Source organism: Typopeltis vanoorti, chromosome 4, assembly GCF_054136105.1.
Source record: "Typopeltis vanoorti isolate ZY-2024b chromosome 4, IOZ_Tvanoo_1.0, whole genome shotgun sequence".
NCBI lineage: Eukaryota > Metazoa > Arthropoda > Arachnida > Uropygi > Thelyphonidae > Typopeltis > Typopeltis vanoorti.
Window position 1 is genome coordinate 48,569,786 of NC_143552.1, and position 19,380 is coordinate 48,589,165.

Sequence of the window (19,380 nt, forward strand, 5' to 3'; positions counted from 1 at the left end):
ATCAATGACACAATCCTTCTTTTATAGAACAAATTCCCTCCAGATATCATGCCGCTCTTTGTGCATGTATTACATTCTGGTTATTTTGTATGGCAAAATGCTTTCTACCTACAAAAGAAGGCACAGCCATCGGCTCGCCATTATGCCCCCCCCCCTATTGCTAACATTTATATGGAACATTTTGAGCAACATGCTTTAGATTCCTCTCCTTTAAAACCCAAAGTCTGGCTTAGGTACATTGACAATGTTTTCATGATCTGGTCCAATGGCCGCCAGACACTAGACACTTTCCTTAGCCACCTAAACAAACAACACAAACCCATACAGTTCACAATTAAGATTGAAAAACAGAACACACTTCCGTTTTACACTCAAAAGATAATTGCAATGCTGAAATGAACGTTCACATGTAAAAATAAGGATGTCATTTTGCCTCTTTACAAGGCCTTGATAAGACCTCACTTGGACTAATGTCTGCAGGTCAGGTCTGGTCTCCTGGTTTTTTTCTATTGTGATTCTGATACATTGGAGAGAGTGCAAAGGAGAGTGTTAAAATGATATCGGGATTGTGGAATACTAATTATGAAGATAGATTGAGAATTTGTAGGTTGCAAATGCTAGCAAACAGAAGAAAGAGGGGTGATATGATTGAAACTGACAATCATCTAAAAGGGTCATCCAGGATGTTAATTGATGGAATTTTTTGATTTATGGAGGGTGGGGAAAGGAGAATGGATATATGATGATACTTTTGGATTTTGCTGAGGCTTTTAATAGAATACAGATTTTTCTCTCATAGGGTGGTGTGTGACTGGAATGGATTGCCATTGGATGTTGTAAGTGCAGGAATTGTGAATGAATTCAAGAATAAGTATGGTAGCTGGTGCGTGTAGTAAGTGGCTTCCGGAGCGACCTCCATAGAGTCCCTGACTCCCTGGAGTTCTCTCTTAATAATAATAATAATATTTTATTTTTTTAAGCAAAAATAACTAAAACTGGGTTTATAGATCATAATAGTTATTTAATTTAATCTACTAGTTTTGCCACATATGCTAGTGTCTTTGTCTGGGTTAGGAAGAATAAACAAATATACAATAAGCAGTAAATATGAATCATTACATAACGAAAAATGGAGTATGTTGGAACTGTTGCACAAAAAAATCACATTTGAATTTTAGTTATGTAACGATTCATAGTTACTGCTTGTTGTATATTTGTTTGTTCTTCCTAACCCATACGAAGCCACTAGCATATGTGGAGAAACTGTTATTACATATGGTAGGTACAATTCCATATGTTATAATAAATTTAGTTTAATCCTTTATCCAAGTGTAAGCAAACAAAGTTTGCATCTGAAAGTATCTTCAGGACTGGGGGTAAGGTAGTGCAACACCAGGCAACTCTGAGCAAAGGTGGACCAAGTTCTCATCACTCCTTGTCTCAGTATCCCCCAAAATGCAAAGCACATCTCCTTGCAGACATGTATACTGCTATGCATTAAGGGAGGGGCCACTACCCAGACCGGTTTCAACCCTTATCGAGGTGCATTTAAGTAAAGACCTCTCTAAAAATTAGACGATCTCGAAAGATAGCCCAACTCAGTGTTGTTCCACTCAGTGACAGGCCCACCCCATCACCAAGAAGAACTCAGCGTTGGCTCTATCCAGTGGCAGGCTCACCCCACCTCCAGACAGAGCCATAATCTCAGCGGTGGCCCTATTCAGAGACAGGCAAAAACCTACCCCAAGCAGAGCCTCTCATATACCCCTCGTCAGTGGGAGGCAGACCCAAACATTGAGATATGGGTCTGCCTCCCACTGATGAGACCTCAATAAAGGTTGAAACCGGTCTGGGTAGTGGCCCTTCCCTTAATATATAGCAGTATACATGTCTGCAAGGAGATGTGCTTTGCATTATGTGCTTTGCATTATGTCGACCCTTTGCACAATTCCGAGCAAAGGGTCGACAGCTTGGTCGACCTTTGCTCGGAATTGTCTGGTGTTGCACTACCTTATCCCAGTCCTGAAGATACTTTCATGCGCAAACTTTGTTTGCTTACACTTGGATAAAGGATTAAACTAAATTTATTATAGTCTAACCAAGTGAAAAATAAACTTCCAACATATTTCTCTAAATCCAGAATAATTTAATAAAAAGGTGGTAGACCTGTTGGCAACTCCTATAGCTAAATGTGACCTCTCCTGTTGCTTATGCCTTAGTATCTCCACATTTGGGTCTGCCTCCCACTGATGAGACCTCAATAAAGGTTGAAACCGGTCTGGGTAGTGGCCCTTCCCTTAATGTATAGCAGTATACATGTCTGCAAGGAGATGTGCTTTGCATTATGGGAGATACTGAGACAAGGAGTGATGAGAGCTTGGTTCACCTTTGCTCGGAGTCGCCTGGTGTTGCACTACCTTATCCCAGTCCTGAAGATACTTTCATGCGCAAACTTTGTTTGCTTACACTTAATACATAGCAGTATACATGTCTGCAAGGAGATGTGCTTTGCATTATGGGAGATACTGAGACAAGGAGTAATGACTGCTTGGTCCACCTTTGCTCAGAGTTGCCTGGTGTTGCACTACCTTACCCCAGTCTTGAAGATACTTTCAGGTGCAAACCTTGTTTGCTTACACTTGGATAAAGGATTAAACGGATTGCCCGGAGTTGCCTGGTGTTGCACTACCTTACCCCAGTCTTGAAGATACTTTCAGGTGCAAACCTTGTTTGCTTACACTTGGATAAAGGATTAAACTAAATTTATTATAGTCTAACCAAGTGAAAAATAAATTTCCAATTCAGTATGTTTTCATTCTCTTTATCTCTCTCTCTCTCTAAGGAAACCTAACATAGTTTTATTCTCTGTAGAATTACAATTAATAAATAATTTCTAATACATCTAAATTCATATTAAGTACAAAAATAACTGTTTATGGCCATTCTAAGGATTATACAACATGAGCTGAAAGAAGAAAATTTTTTCACTCTCTGACACAGTTGAACTGAATTCTGGGATAAAACACCAAGTACCATACAAAGAATGAACATAACATTCAGCTAAAAGTTATGAAGCATTTATCTTATCACTGTCCTTTTTTAATCTGCCTTTATTTTATTTAATTAATTAATTAATTTTTTTGTTTCTACTTATTCATTCATTCTATCTTATCTCTCCAATTCCTTAATCACAATAAACGAAATTGAAGATCTAACTTGATTATTATACTTGCATGTATCTTCTGGCAATCAAGCTTCATAAAAACATCTTTCTTTCATTTGCTAAAGTAGGCATGAAGATAATCCCCATGACAATAGGAATATTGTCATAGGGATTATCTTCATAGGGAATAATTAGTTGGGGGATGTCGCTCAGTCAAAGAGCATTCACTTTGCATTTGAAAAGCCTTAGGTTCAATTCCCAAATTTCCAGTTTTCTCTGTACTCAAGTCTGGTCTCCTGGGTTTCTTGGGGCTGAGGAAGTGGTGGAGAAGATTCAGAGGCAAGTGACCAAGATGGTGAGTGGCCTGTGGAATGTTCCTTATGAGGATAGATTGAGGGTGTGTGAATTGCAGAAGTTGGTTGATTAGAGAAAAAGAGGGGACATGATAGAAACATTTAAGTTGCTTCAAGGGTTTTATAGGTAGATGCAGGAAAAATGTTTCAGCACTTGGCTAGAGGGACCAAAATAAGTGGTCATCCCTGGAAGTTGCATAAAGGTGTGGTTAGTAGGTGTGTGAGGACTAGATTTTTTGCTTGGAGAGTTGTGAATAAGTAGAATGGGTTTGCCAGTATCAGTTGTGAGTACTTTGTCTGTTAATAGGTTCAAGGAGAGGTATGATAGATATAGAGTGTGTGGATAGATTAGTTCTTGGGCAATAAGTCTTCAGACTCCATGGAGGTGCTCATATAATAATAGTAGTAGTAGTACGGTTAATTGAGCAGTTTCAATGACACTTGCAAGAAAAATAACTTGATTCCAGATTCCATGTCACTTCATTGAAGAGTAGATAAAGATGTATATAAAAACTTTTCTGAGATCACAAAATTTAACTCAGATTTTTTCATCCCTTCTTTCTCTCCTCTCTTGCTTGTGGCAACAGCTTTTCCAAAACTCATAACTAAAGTACATGCCCTTTACCACAACTCAAAGTAAAACTAAAGTGACAGAATGGGCCTTTAGTATAACAATTACACATTGAAAGTATAGAGAATAGGAACACTACTATAAATAAACATTAGGTAATATACATATCGTGTTACTTCTCTGTGACTTCTGAGGATTATATCATCAAGTTAGGTAAGTTGACTGCTTAAAATGTATTTAAGTAGCCTTTTGTATTGCCACTGCATAACGAAGTGGTGGTTTCACTAATACTAATGATTACCAGTTGCATTTGTAAATGGAAACAAAAGTTTTTTTAACATATGACAAAGCTTTATTATTATTTATTGTCAACATATACAATACTGTGAAAAATGAACATAATAAGTGCATCATGCTTATGTAATATTTTTTTACATTAGCATCTGTTTTTTCCCAATTTTGACCCATTCATTTCCATCCTCCATGAACAGGCGATTCACCTTTTCATGGAGGGAAATGATTCTTCTTGTATTCTTTGCTCTACTTCTCCTGAATTATTTTAATATCTTGTCTTTCATAATATCATATTGGGATTCCCCCCCCTGCTCTGTTTGCTATGTGATGCAACCCTTGGGCATCCAGAAAGGGGAATCCTGGCAGTTTTACACTACTTTGGCCTCTGCTTCTTTAGTAAGATGGGCAGTCTTGGATGGCATGACCCGGATCAGTTAGCTAGTCGTTTTGTCTGCAAGAATCAGTGATGTTGCACTAAGTCACCTACTCCATGATCTGGGAACAGATCCAAAAGTCATTGTGGTGCTGGTATAGTGTCCTGACTAACCCTTGTCACTTCTGAGTGCTTTTATTGCTTGCCAGATAGTGGGTATTCATGTGCTGTGCCATGGTGGATGGGGAGCTCTGGCACTGAACAAAAAAAAAATCCTTTAATCATGAATTCTTCATATTCAGATTTTTCAGAAACTCTTTCAAGGTCCCAGCCTAGTACAGATGTAGTACATACATCATTTGATAACAGAAGTAAGAAACAAAAGACATGTGACACCGGTATAAATGTAGTGTTTCACTTTCTGCATCATTCATGCGTAAAGTGAAAAACCAATAGGGAAAATATACCATTCTTTATATAAAAGGTTTTAGCAGGACTGGTGGGATCTTCCAAAACAGTTAAGAAAGTACAATCTTGTGATATTTTTTGGGATAAAAAACATATCAGTAACACCCAGAAATACTACTGAGAGCAACATTAATGGGTGGAGTGCCATTTACTTCATAAAATACTAAACTCTTCTAGAGCTGATATTATATTGAGATCTTAATGTTCCAGATGAGGAGATATGTTCAGAGCTTAAATATCATGGAATGGCAAGTATGAGGTGCATTCTGATCCGTAGGGATGGTCAGCCGTTTCTGACCACCATTCAAGAATATCATCCTTACTTTCTATATACCTAAACTTCCAACATCTTCTGTAAATCAGGTTATCTCAACTGTTCTGACCCCCCCCCCAATGCTTTAAATGACAGAAATATGGGCATGCATGAAATGATGCGTTGTGGCTCTCCTAATTATGCCAAAAGTAACAATAAAGAACATGATAACAAATTGTGCTCTGCCAAAAAAAAAAGCTCAATGTGTTAACTATCAGGGATATCATCCAGATTACACCTAGGCATGTCAGTAGTGGAAAGATGAAAATGAAATATAAAAGATAAAAATAAAGAACAAAATATATCCGGATGCCAAAAAGGAAGTTAGCCACCACCACACCTATCATCAAATCCTCTTATGCCAAGAAGGTGGCAGTTAAGAAAATATCGAAAGCATCTCAAACACATATGTCTGTTTCACCATACCTGAACTTTATGATCATGAATTCTTCTCAGTTGAATGCATAGGTGAAACCTATGATCTCAACCCTGAAACATCTCCAATAGTGATCCCCCTTCAGTAAAAAGGGGGATCACTTTTGGAGTTGTTTTGAAAGTGATCACTTTTTCTCTACTTGTGAAGAAAATTATGGTAAGAGTATTACTGAAAGATAAGCCATCAGATACCCCTGTGTATCTAGTGGCTTATCTGTGCAAATCTTATCATAAAGGTGTACTGAACATTTTTCTAGAGGAGGAGATGGACAGTTGCTATCCATACTTCCTAAAATTAATTGACAAATATAAACCTAATAGAAATAAACTCTCCATCCTCTTGGAAATTGGACAAGTTTGCAAAGCCAATGCAATAAGAAACTTTTTGCAGTGGAACTGTCGTGGATTTTGCCAAAATATCTATGATATCAAAATTCTGCAGAAACACAAGCCATTCTGTTTCTGTCTGCAGAAAACATATGTAAACTTAGTGAGGACCTCACCTCACCAAGGTCCTGATCATGGTGGAATAGCTATCCTGATTGGCAATCATATTCCTTTCCACCACATCCAGCTTAATTTGAGATGCTACCCAAAAATTCTGGGAATTTGACATTAAAAAAAAATTACCATAACTTCTACACTGTTCCCATCAAAGTAGTCTCCTTGATCTCAGCAGTTGTTTTTCTGTGATTCCATGCATCCTTGGAAGTCCTCAGGTTTGTGACTGTGTTGAGCATCACCTGCAATTCTGAGATATCTTGGGGAACAGGAAAAAGTTGCAGGGGAAAGGTCAGGTGAATGGGGGGGGGGGAGAATGACTGTTGTGTTTTTTGAAAGCCAAGAATTTGGAAGTGTTGTCATGGTGGAGAACCCAGTCATTATTCTTCCACTTGTCTGAATGTTTGTGCAGAATGCTTTCCCTTATACCAGTGGTTCTCAAACTTTTTGAAGTCGGGGTGCATTTAAAATCCTACAAATAATTGTAGGCGCACTATATACAAATTTCTGAGAAATATGTTATAATAATTAAGTCAAATATTACAGAAAAAAAAATGCTATAAAAAAAAATAAAATGAAACATACCTTAAGTGTATTCATTCTTGTGTTTATGAGAAACATGAGCCTGATGTGTCCTCGCGATTGCTTCAATGTTTGGGCATTTGAAAGGCAAACTCTCATTTCCTCGTCAATACATTGAAGAGTTCCTCTCTTTTTACACTTAATTGTGGTGAGGGTAGAAAATCCTAATTCACATAAAATATGATGTTGAAAATTGTAGTAAAATGTTCAAAGCTTCTTTAGATATTGATTATTCTTCTTTTATAGAAATCCAAAAGGCTTCAAGAGACAATTCCTTATATTTAATCATCAATCCACGATCAGTGGATATAGCTGCCAGTTCTTTTTCTTCTGTTAATGTTAAACCAAAATCACTTGAAGTTTCCATAAATGGGTTTCTAATCCAGTCGTATTGTTCAGTGTTAAGTGATGGAAAATACGAACTTAATTTTTCTTCTAAACTTGTTAAATGTTCAACTATTATTGGAAGTGTTTCATTTATGCAAGTGTTACTTACCAATGGAAACATTTCCAAATTACCTTCAACAGCTTTTCTTTTCCAAATCTGTAGTTTTTTTCTGAAACGCTTTCATTTTGTCAGTGGATGTGAGAATATTTTCTTCTTTCCCTTGCATGCTAGTATTCAAAATATTGAGCTGCTGAAATATATCGGCTAAATACTGTAACCTGGCAATCCAAAATTCGCACTGAAGGCGGTTACAAAAATGTAATTGTTTCATCTCTTCAAAAAACGCAAGAAGTTCTTGTCGTAGCTCGTGTACACGGGTAAGTACTTTCCCCCTTGACAGCCACCTCACCTCAGTGTGTAAAAGCAGCCGTCTGTGTTGTGAATCCATATCGATACAGAACTTTTCGAATAAACGCAATTTGACAGGTCTTGTTTTAATAAAGTTTACCACTGAGCAACTTGATCTAAAACTTCTCTTAATTTTTCTCCCAATGTTTTTGCCATCAAGGCCTCCCTATGAAGAAAGCAGTGAGTTATGATAACATTCTCATTTTGTTTTTTTACAAAAGATGTAAGGCCCTTAACACAGCCTACCATGGAAGGGGCTCCATCTGTACAAATGCCTACACATGACTTCCATGTTAACAGCCATTTATCAAGATAGCTTCAAAATGTTAAAAATGTCCTCACCTTTTGTAGACACACTTAATTCTTTGCAAAAAAGAAACTGATTTACTATTTGATCTTCAGTAATAATTCCCAGATGAGTCTTTGACTCCATGAGGTCTTGTTTAATAATAATAATAATAATAAAACGGACGATAATGTCTGTTGACTCATCAACTTGCAATGCAAAATTTGAATACCGAAGTTTATTACTGCATACATTTTTCTCGATATCAGAAGACATTTTTATAATACGCCTGTGAACTGTATCATTGGACAGAGGAATCTTGCTTATTTTCATTGCTGCTTCATTTCCTAGCATTGTCATGACCATTTTTTTGCATGCAGGCAAAATAAGTGACTCACCTAAAGTATGACCTTTCATATTTTTTGCTATCAGTTCTAAGACTTGATAAGAAGCAATTTGAGCTTTATCAGAAACAGTCATTATACTTTTAAAAGAATTTGCTGCTTTTGTTTGCTGTTCAGACAATCTCTTGAAAAAACTTACAGATTTATCTTGTAAATTAGGGTGTATAGTTTTAAAATGTTTACTCAATTTACTAGGAAGCAATGATTCATTTGCCATTTTACATCTACATACTAAACATAGCGGCAAAGGATGATCTTCACTTCCGGTCCAAGTGAAACCAAAGCTTAAATAACTTTCATTATATTTACGAGTAGGCTGCGATTTTGCTTTCTTGCTTGCACTTAATTTTGCTCACTTCCAGAATCTGATTCTTCAATATCACGCTTCTTTTTGAGAAATCTGTCCATTTTATTTGGGTGTATTTATCTGAAAATAAGTAATATGCACATAACATCCACTTCCAACACTTTAAAAATAAGTAATATACACAACAAGAATAAACTATATTCTTGTTCTCTTTGCAAGAAAAACCGCTGTTCATTAACATAATAATGATGTGTTGGCAAAAAGAGCAGTATATCCATAATAAAAAGGTATAATAGAGTAACTATATTTAATTAAATTAAGAGAATATTAGATCCCACATCGTTTTAAAACCGAATAAGAAACTCAAAGATTGGAATCAGAGAGTTTCATGCCGAATATAATATAAAAAACTATAAAAGTATCGGCGAATACTAGCGTGAGCTAAATGCAAGTAGTCCTAGAACGTAGTACCAACACGGGCAACTCGTTGCAAAGGTGGGAAAAGTTCTGATCGCTATTCTTGGCATTTTCCATAATGTAAAACACATTTCCTAGGAAATGTATGCTGTTATTACATTATGGTGGGCGGTCACTACCCAGACCGGTTTCAGCCTTTATTGAGGCTTCATCAGTGAGTAGCTAGACCAATTAATACTAAAGGGTATAGCGAAAAGAACTTATATACTCTGCTATACGAGTTGTCCAAAAGGTGCACCCATTAAGTTGCTTAAATATAAAGAGCCAACAGGCTTCATTTCGGTGATATAAACATTAATTAAATTAAGGGGATATAAGATCCCGCATCGTTTTAAAACCGAATTAGAAACTCAAAGATTGGAATCAGAGAGTTTCATGCCGAATGTAGTATAAAAAACTATAAAAGTATCGACGAATACTAGCGTGAGCTAAATGCAAGTAGTCCTAGAATGCAGTACAAATACGGGCAACTCATTGCAAAGGTGGGGAAAGTTCTGATCGCTATTCTTGGCATTTTCCATAATGTAAAAACACATTATCAGAACTTTCCCTACCTTTGCAACGAGTTGCCCGTGTTTGTACTACGTTCTAGGACTACATTTAGCTCACGCTAGTATTCGCTGATACTTTTATAGTTTTTTTATACTATATTCGGGTATGAAACTCTCTGATTCCAATCTTTGAGTTTCTTATTCGGTTTTAAAACTATGTGGGATCTAATATCCCCTTAATTTAATTAATGTTTATATCGCCGAAATGAAGCCTGTTGGCTCTTTATATATAAGTAACTATATTTATTTTTATATCTGGACACATATTTCTCTGGAATATCACATGTGGCACCCGGAAATCTTCTAGGGTGCACCCCTTTGAGAACCACTGCCTTAGACACTTCATAACCGTACAATACAACTTGCCATTGACAGTTTGGTCCAGGGAAGGAGAGAAATTCCTTGTAGACAGTTTCTAGGATGTCAAAAAAAATTATCAACATCGACTTCTTTCTTCTTCTTCATGTTGCTTCCTCAGTGAGAGGGTGCAGCACCATGTCCTTCCATTTCTCTCTGTTGGTGGCTCTCCTTTTTGTTTCTGCATAGCCATGTGATCCTGTCCATGATCTTATATCTTCAAGCCCTGTCCTTCGTTGTTTTCCCCTTGATCCTTTTCCCATAATTTTTCCTTCTGAAACTAAGTATCCTCTGTCCTGCTGCTGAACCTCTCAGTACATGTCCTGCCAATCTCATCTTTCTCTGGATTATTTCCTGTAATAAAGATCTCTGTGTTCTCATTCTCTGTAGGACACCTGTATTTGTCACATGTTCTGTCCATGGGATTTTCAGAGGCTATTATCTGTTGCCTTACTCTCTTCTTGAATATCCAGGTCTCATTTCCATATGTGAAAATTGGCCACACTAATGTTATCATTCATTTCTTTGTCTCGATACTCACAGAACTTCTGAGCAGATCTTTATTTTTCCAGAATGCATCTTTAGCTATGGCTGTTCTGATTTTTATTTCTTTATCTTGCTTTCCATCTGCAGTAAAATAGGTGCCTAAATATTTGTATTCTGTTGTATGTTCAATTTTCATATTGTTTATGAATATTTCTGGCTCGGATCTGCTTTCTTTTGAGATTTTCATAAATTTGGTCTTTTTTGCATTTATATCTAATCCGAATTCTTTACCTTCTTCAATTAGTAGCTGCAGCAATTTGAATAATTTGTTTCTGTTTTCTGCTATTAGACTGGTATCATCAGCATATCTAAGATTGTTGTATTTTATACCATTGATGCTAATTCCAATTTTTTGTTTTTCAATCTTTTTCATCACTGTCTCACTATAGATATTAAATAGATTTGGTGAAGGGATACAACCTTGTCTAACTCCTCTTTTTATTTTCACTACAGAAGTCTCATCGTTAAACAACTGCATTTTCTGTTTGGTGTAAATCATTTTTATAATCTTAAGTACATGATCTTCAATATCTAATATATTGAACATTTTATTCAATATATTAGATATTGAATAAAATTCAATATTTAATATATTGAATCTGTTGTTCACTCAATTCACCGCTTAAGGCTCTTTCAATTTGTTTGTTAACAATGGTTAAAATAATTTTAGATGCATGGGATATTAGGCTCACAGTTCTGTAATCCTCTCAGTTTTGTGCATTATGTTTCTTTGGAATTGGTATGCAGATAAGTGTTGTAAAAACTTCAGGTAATTGTATTGTTTTATAAATGTCCTGAACGGATTCCACTAAATAGTTGTTATTATTGCCAGTCAAAGTTTTCAGCAGCTCAGCCGGAATATTATCACACCCAGGGGATTTATTATTAAGAAGATTCTTAATTATGGTTCTACCTCCTTTCTTGTGGGTAGAGTGGTATCTGTTGTTACGTTTAACTTAAGGTGTCGTGAATCATCTAACATGTTACCATTATCATCATCATCATAGAGATCTAATAAGTACTCCACCCATCTTCCATTTATCTTTTCCTTATCAATTAGTATGTTTCCATCTTTGTCCTTGATGTTATTAGACTGTGTACGTTTTGCTTTTCCATTAAGTTCTTTCACTTTCAGGAATGCTTCTCTGGTTTTGTTCCTATTTTGTAATTCTTCTATCTCAGTGCACTGCATATTTATCCAGCAGTTTTCTTTCAATCTTTTACATACTGTTTGATTCGTTTATCCAAAGTTTTATATCTTAACCCTTCTTCTTCATTTACTCCTCTTTTCCATGTTCTTCTTTCATCAATAAGGTTGATTACCTCTTGAGTTATCCATGGTTTTTTCTTTCTTTCTTCTTGTTTATTGATGTGGTTTTTAGCAGTTGTTATGATAGCTGCTTTGTAGTCTATTCCACTGAGAGGATTCATTTTCGTTTTGTAACTGTGCAGACAACAGTTCTGAAATATTTTCATTAAATTTTGATTTTACTATCGGATTTTGTACCATTTTCAGATTCCATTTTAGGAGTTGACGTCTTTTAAATTTTATTGTTTTCAGGCGAATATTCATCTTCATTAAGACCAGTCTATGATCAGATCCACAGTCAGCACTTGGCATCACCTTTGAGTTCCGTATTCCATTGAAGTAACGTTTACTGACTACAATATAGTCTAATTGATTTTTGTATCTTCCATCCGGACTTTCCCATGTGTATCGTGCTGTTGGTTTTTGCTCAAAATAAGTGTTAGTTATGATGAGACTGTGCTTGTTACAGAAATCAATCGGCTTTTTTCCTCTCTCATTCCGAATTCCAAGTTCAAATGGACCTACATGTGTAGATGTTCTCTCTGATCCAACTTTTGCGTTCCAGTCACCCATAGCACAAATAACTCTATCTTTCTTGCCTCCAACTTCCTTTATATACACCAGTCTATTTCATCATACATGATATCTATTTCTGCTTCCTCATTTTGTTCTGTAGGAGCGTATATTTGAATGATCAGCATATCTCTAGGTTTTGATTTCACTACAATTGGCATTACTCTCAGATTTTTTGATTATATGGATAATGTTTTTATTAGATTTCTTCTCTACAATAAACACCGCACCTCTTCTTGATATTTCATCACCTGACGTATATATTTTATATAGCTTGCCATTTGGAAGTTTCGACTCAAAATCTGATGATCCTTTCCAAAAAGTTTCACTTAACTTGATGCACTTTTTTCAGTTGTAGTGAATTTGGCAACTTCCATTGTGACAATTGCTGCTTTGTCTTAGCTACAGCAGCAGTTGTTTTGAGATTGAAGCAAAATTTGATGCAAATTTTTGCTCCTTAAAAATCCAGCATTTCAGTTGGAGAATAAAATTGCCAAACCACTAAAACACAATGTTACAAAAACACACCTAACCCCTAATGTAGCCTCTGTGTTTGCCAGCTGTTGGCATACTGATTCAGAAAAGGTTCTGCTCATCTCTTATAGCGACAGAAGGCTGTACTACAACTGGTTATGTGTTATTCAAATTTCTTGAACTTTTGGGTAGCACCTTGTACTGCTCATGAAGCAGTAGCAATATGCCTGTCTATGCAATTTCTTATTACAGTATGTTCCATTTATACACAACCAGGTTTCAAGTCGATTGAGATCAACTTCAGCTGTTTCAGCGCATATGTTAGGTGATTTTAGTGGACACAACACTCTGTGGAGTTAATGACAAACACAAATGGGTGAGGTTGTTCAATGAATGCTTGACAATAATGATCTCTCCCTTCTTAATAATAGACTCAATACTTTCTTCCATATGCCTGCTCGCTCGTATTCTGCAATAGACCTTACGACTCCCGTGTCATTTTTCCACTGCTCATGTGGGATGTTGAAGACAGCATATATAGAAGTGATCATTTTCCTATTATTTGCACTATGTCTTTACAAGAACCATGTTCTCCTGCACAGATGCCCATGTGGAAAATGGACCAGTCTGACTGGAATACTTTTCCCCATCTCTTGCTAAATTTAATGCTGAAGCAGTCAGTCAAACAGTTACCAGCCAGTGAAGTACCTATAAAAATAATAGATCATATCATCCAGGAAGCAACAGCTGCAATTCTTTTGGCTGCTTGATGCTCAGGGTTCCACCAAGTTGGTGGAACCCTGAGCATCAAGTAGCCAAAGAAGACCATGATCAGAGCATGGAATTTATTTCATATGTACCTTATCATCAAATCTGATAGCTTTTAAACATGTTTAGATCAAAGCACATTATGTTAGATGTCAGAGTTAAAAACATGTTTGGATCCAATTTTAATCGATTACTCAAACAGCCACTGCGAAAATTGTATTGGATAAAATTCATAAACTGCAAGGAAGATATAGAACACACTATTTGTCTGCCTTGGAACATAATGGATATGTTGTTGATTCTAAAGCTATTGCAGACACTCTGGGAAAACATTTTGCTAGAATCTTAGCAACAGCTTAATAACCTCATGAATTTTTAATATAGAAAAACAAGAGTGGCTAAACTTTTCTACAAGTAGACTAAAACTGTACAGTCAGCCATTTGTTAAGGAGGAACTAGAAAAAAAAGCTCTTTTACTCTCTCTCTCATACCAGTATGGTAGTGCCTGATGACACCCATTATGAAATGATAAAACATCTTCCATTATGTTCTATTACTTACAGAAGAGGAATTTCTGGATTCATGGCATAAGTAAATTTCCGTTGCCATCCCAAAACTACATATCTGACCAGCTGCCTTTGTAGGCATATTTCAGCATTGCACCATTTGGTCCATTTAGAAACATGTATAAGAGATTTTATTGTACAATGAAACCTGTGGAGAATTCATGACCTAAACAAAATTTTTGACTCTGCCATCTAACATAATGTGCTTTGGCCTAAACATGTTTAAAAGCTATCCAAGACCATATCATCAAGAAGAGGGTATTCCTCAAGGCTTTATCTTAAGTGTGACACTCTTTGCTGTCAAAGTTAATTCAATTCACTGAACATCTTCCTCTTGCAGTAATAGGCAGTGCTCTATATGTTGATGTTGATGCTCTTGTAATATGTTGATTGAAAGGCAGTGTTAACAAGCAATTGATCATGTTTCTTCATGGGCTCTTACTAACGGGTTTAGGTTTTTGGCAGAAAAAAATGTCTGTATGTACTTCTTCTGAAAATATGGTCTTCATCCTGAGCTAAGAATCAGATAAAGTAGCATTCTAGAAGCCAAATTGTTAGGACTCATTCAACTTTGACAGAAAACTTACATTTTCCTTGCACACATTTGTCAGCTAAAGGAAAAGTGAATGAGAGCATTGAATCTCCTTTGCTCTCTGTCCTCTACTGAATGGGGTGCTGATTGATCTTCATTGCTTCACCTTTATCGTGCACTTGTATGTTCAAAGCATTATGAATCCCAAGTCTACAGTTCTGCATGATGGAATAGTCTGCAGTGGTTGGATCTTGTACATTATCATGGAATATGGATAGATTACTGGCACGTTTTGCACATTGCCTATTCAAAAGTCTTTGTGTTGAAGTGAATGAACCTGCTCTATCACTTAGACAGAAACAGTTTTCTCTTAACTGTGCCTTAAAAATAAAGTCTTTCAATGCATCCTACATAGACTAGTATCTTTTCTATGCATTGGGAGGCTCAATATAACACACAACAAACTGCCATATGTCCCTTTGGTGTGTATGTTAAAGAGATAATAAAGCTACTGGCATGTATGTTGACAACATTACCTTCACCAAACTACAGCATTCCTCCATGGAAGGTTTGCATTTCATCCTATAACCTGTCACTGCACCAGCTAAAGAAATCTCACACTGTCATCTGTCTCTATGCAATATTTTAATGTACACAGAGCAGAACCCTCTGATTATCTTTCAATCTATCTTGATGGTTACAAATCTGAGATCTCTTTTGGTTGCTGCTATATTTCCTGCCTTTATCATATCCAATATGATCCCACTTGATTGCAGTAATTATACAGCAGAGTTGATGCAATTCAGATTGCACTTGTGCATATGAAACAAAACAGCTACTAAAAGTTTATTATTTACATACCATCTCCTCTTTTGCATACAGTCCACATCTGATGATTTGCAAAGTTCTACAACTGGTGTACAAATTTGAAGTTCCTTAATTTTGATTTCCAGCCACACTGGAATTAAGGAAAATTAGGCTGCATATGCAGTTGCTATATCACAACATGCATTTTCCAGATCAGTCCCATATACAGACAGTTTATAAGATTAAAGCTAATGACCGAACATGGCAGTAAGTACTGACAAACAGATTTCATGAGATTAAGCCTGAAATTAAATATTTCCGATCAAGTCAACGTACGAGGGTAGTCTGAAAGGTTCTTGGCCTCGACCATAGATGGCAACACTATTGGCAAGATTTTTTTTTTCTAAGTTGGTACATCTGTCATAAGCATCCATGTGAAATTGCAAGTCATTCTATCAACTAGTTTGTTTTATACAGCTGGCTGAAGCAAAAGTATTGTCTGTATCCCTTGGAATGGATAAATTGAGTATCATGCGGTTATAAAATTCTTTGTAAAAGAAGGTCTAACAGCAAAAGAAATTCATTCGAAGGTCATAAAAGTTTATGGGCACTCTTCTGATTCGTTTTCGTGAAATGAAAACGAAGCAGAAGAGTGCCCATCAACTTTCAGGAAAGTTTGTGGGCATTTCTTGAAAGAAATTTCTTGAAATTGCAGCCCATTTCTTGAAAGAAATTTTCAGGAAAATTTTTTTCAAGAAATAGGCTGCAGAGTTTAAACGTGGCTGTACCAGCCTTGAAGATGATCCAGGTGAAGGATCTCCAAAAAGTGTAATAACACCAGAAATCATTAATCAAGTACATGATAATGACTGGATATGGTATTGGATGACTGGAGAGTCAAAGTGCATGACATTGCTGAGACTATAGGCATTTCAAAAGGACGTGTAGGATATATTTTGCATGAAGAATTGCAAATGAAAAAGCTTTGCGCAAGATGGGTGCCATGCTTGCCGACAGCAGATCAAAAACACACTCGCATGAAAATCTCTGAACAGTGCTTGGAACGTTTTAACAAGAATAAAACTGATTTTGTGCATCGATTTATTACTATGGATGAGACTTGGATTCACCATTACACACCAAACAGCAGTCAAAACAGTGGACAGAAGCCAGTTGTTCATTGCCAAAGAAGACAAAATCAGTTCCATCAGCAGGAAAGGTCATGGCATCGGTGTTTTGGGATGCTAAAGGCATTTTGTTTATTAATTATCTTGAAATGGGTAAAACAATAACTGGGGAATATTATTCCAATCTTTTAACCAGACTAGACGAAAAAATTCGTGAGAAAAGACCCAGTTTGCAGAAGAAAAAAATCATCTTTCATCAGGACAATGCACCTGCCACAAAAGTGTTTTGGCAATGGGAAAATTAAGGGATCTGCACTATGAATTGTTGGAGCATCTTCCCTTCCCCAGATTTGGCTCCCTCTGACTTCTATCTCTTCCCTAAACTAAAACTCTTCCTTGCTGGTCAGCATTTTTCTTTGAATCAAGAGGTGATTGCAGCTGTAGAGGGGTATTTTGCAGATCTTACTGAGAACCACTACAGGGACAGGATAATGGCACTAGAGTATCGCTGGAATAAATGTATTAGTCTTAAGGGAGATTATGTTGAAAAATAAAAATAATTTTGAAATTATAAATTCGGTTTTACATTATTAGGCCGAGAACTCTTCAGAGTACCCTTGTAGAAACAGAGGAGAGGAAATTGTCCTTGCTAGGTTATGCATAGATCATAGTTGTTTTCCTTCCTTCCTTCCTGATTTATGCTTATGCATAAACTCACACTTTACTTTTCAGGTGTTTGAACCAAATCCAATGGAATAAGTGACCAAAAAAATCTCAGTTTCCAGAAGGGAAAACCCTCCATCTCTATATGAGATCTGTTAACTCACCTATATGATTGAAAATACTTGATATGGGTTCTTCACATCATGGACGTGATTCAAATCCAGATCTTACCAACAAAAGGGCATGTGTAAACCAACCGAGCTATAGAGGCTCCCCGGTACATATTCTTATTTACTAAGAGTTAATGCCTCACCTATGTGTGAGCAATGCAGTATGCATCTCATCATTTGTCATGTTGTGGTGGAGTGCCAGCACTTCACATGAGAAAGGAATGAACTTTTTTTTACCACTCTGGCTGAGTCACATGCACTCAAGCAGATCTTATGTTCAGACTAAGATGAATTGCATGTAGTTTTTTTTTTTAACATTTTAAAAGGAATTAATTTATACATACACATTTCATTATAAATTTTATTTACTTATGGATACTGCTTTGCTTAATTAATTAATTATTTTTTTATTTGATTTTTTTGTACATAACATGGTATTTACTAATTTAGCAGTCTATTACAGTTTATTATTACCTTGAGTACTGCTGTAGCCTTTGGTTTTGCACAATATGATTTTTGTTGTCCTTGCGTTATTAAACTCCAAACTAACCAACCAATGAAACCAACCCATTCATTGCATGAGGTGTTGAACATTATGTAGTTTAGTATATGTAAATAGCACTAATTAGGTAGCATGAAACTGAAATTCTTATGTACTAGGAATTATTTTTAATTTCTTTAATAAATTTAGTTTAATCCTTTATCCAATTGTGAGCAAACAAAGTTTGCGCCTGAAAGTATCTTCAGGACTGGGGTAAGGTGGTACAACACCAGGGCACTCCTTGCAAAGGTGGAGCAAGCTACCAACACTCCTATCTCAGTATCTCCCATAATGCAAAACACATCTCCTTGCGGATATGTATAATGTTATGCATTAACGGAAGTGCCACTACCCAGACTAGTTTCGACCTTTATTGAGGTCTCTTCAGTTGTTATTTTTTAATGGAAAAAATTACACATTCGTTGGATTGTACCACTTTACCCCACTCCTGAAGATACTTTCAGGCGCAAACTTTGTTTGCACACACTTGGATAAAGGATTAAACTAAATTTATTATAGTCTGACCAAGTGAAAAATAAACTTTCAACATTTTTAATTTCTTCTTTACCTTATTTTTAGTAAAAAGCTAATGTTGTTGTTTATTTGTTAATTTTCCCCTCTTTTGACAGTGATTCAGATGTCTTAATTGATGTGAGCACTGTTCCTCCAAAACCCTTACCACCATATGACAATATTAAATCCAGAGCTGTAATGAATGAATGTGAACGCTTTGTTCATGCTACTCGTTCAGAAGAATCTTCATTCGACTGGGAGGAAAATCTTAAAAAGTAAGGTGACCCTGTGCTTCTCTTATTCATGTTTTCTGTTTTTTGCCTTAATTGATTTTTTACATGCAACCTATATGGTTGAAATTTGATTTAAAATGATTATAATAAATGTTTCATTTTAGTCATTGTGTTAAAATTTCTTATGCTACATCAAAATTCAATGCATTTTTAAGAATGTAATGTGATAATTAGAGAGGGTATCATGTGATTTTTGAACCCTTCAGTTAATGTGACCATATACCCTGTTTGACTGGACATTACTGGTTTTTCATTATTTGTCATGTC

The 19,380-nt window shown here is 36.1% G+C and overlaps 1 protein-coding gene across 4 annotated transcripts in view; it reads left to right on the forward strand.

Annotated features, from left to right (window-relative positions):
* Window positions 1-19,380, forward strand: part of Rcd1 (Reduction in Cnn dots 1) — a 234,562-nt gene that overhangs the window by 35,321 nt on the left and 179,861 nt on the right. For all 4 annotated transcript variants that reach the window (XM_090391133.1, XM_090391131.1, XM_090391134.1 and 1 more), the window contains exon 3: window positions 18,937-19,095. In XM_090391133.1, the coding sequence (XP_090247259.1) occupies window positions 18,937-19,095 (159 nt within the window). The remainder of the gene's footprint in view (window positions 1-18,936; window positions 19,096-19,380) is intronic.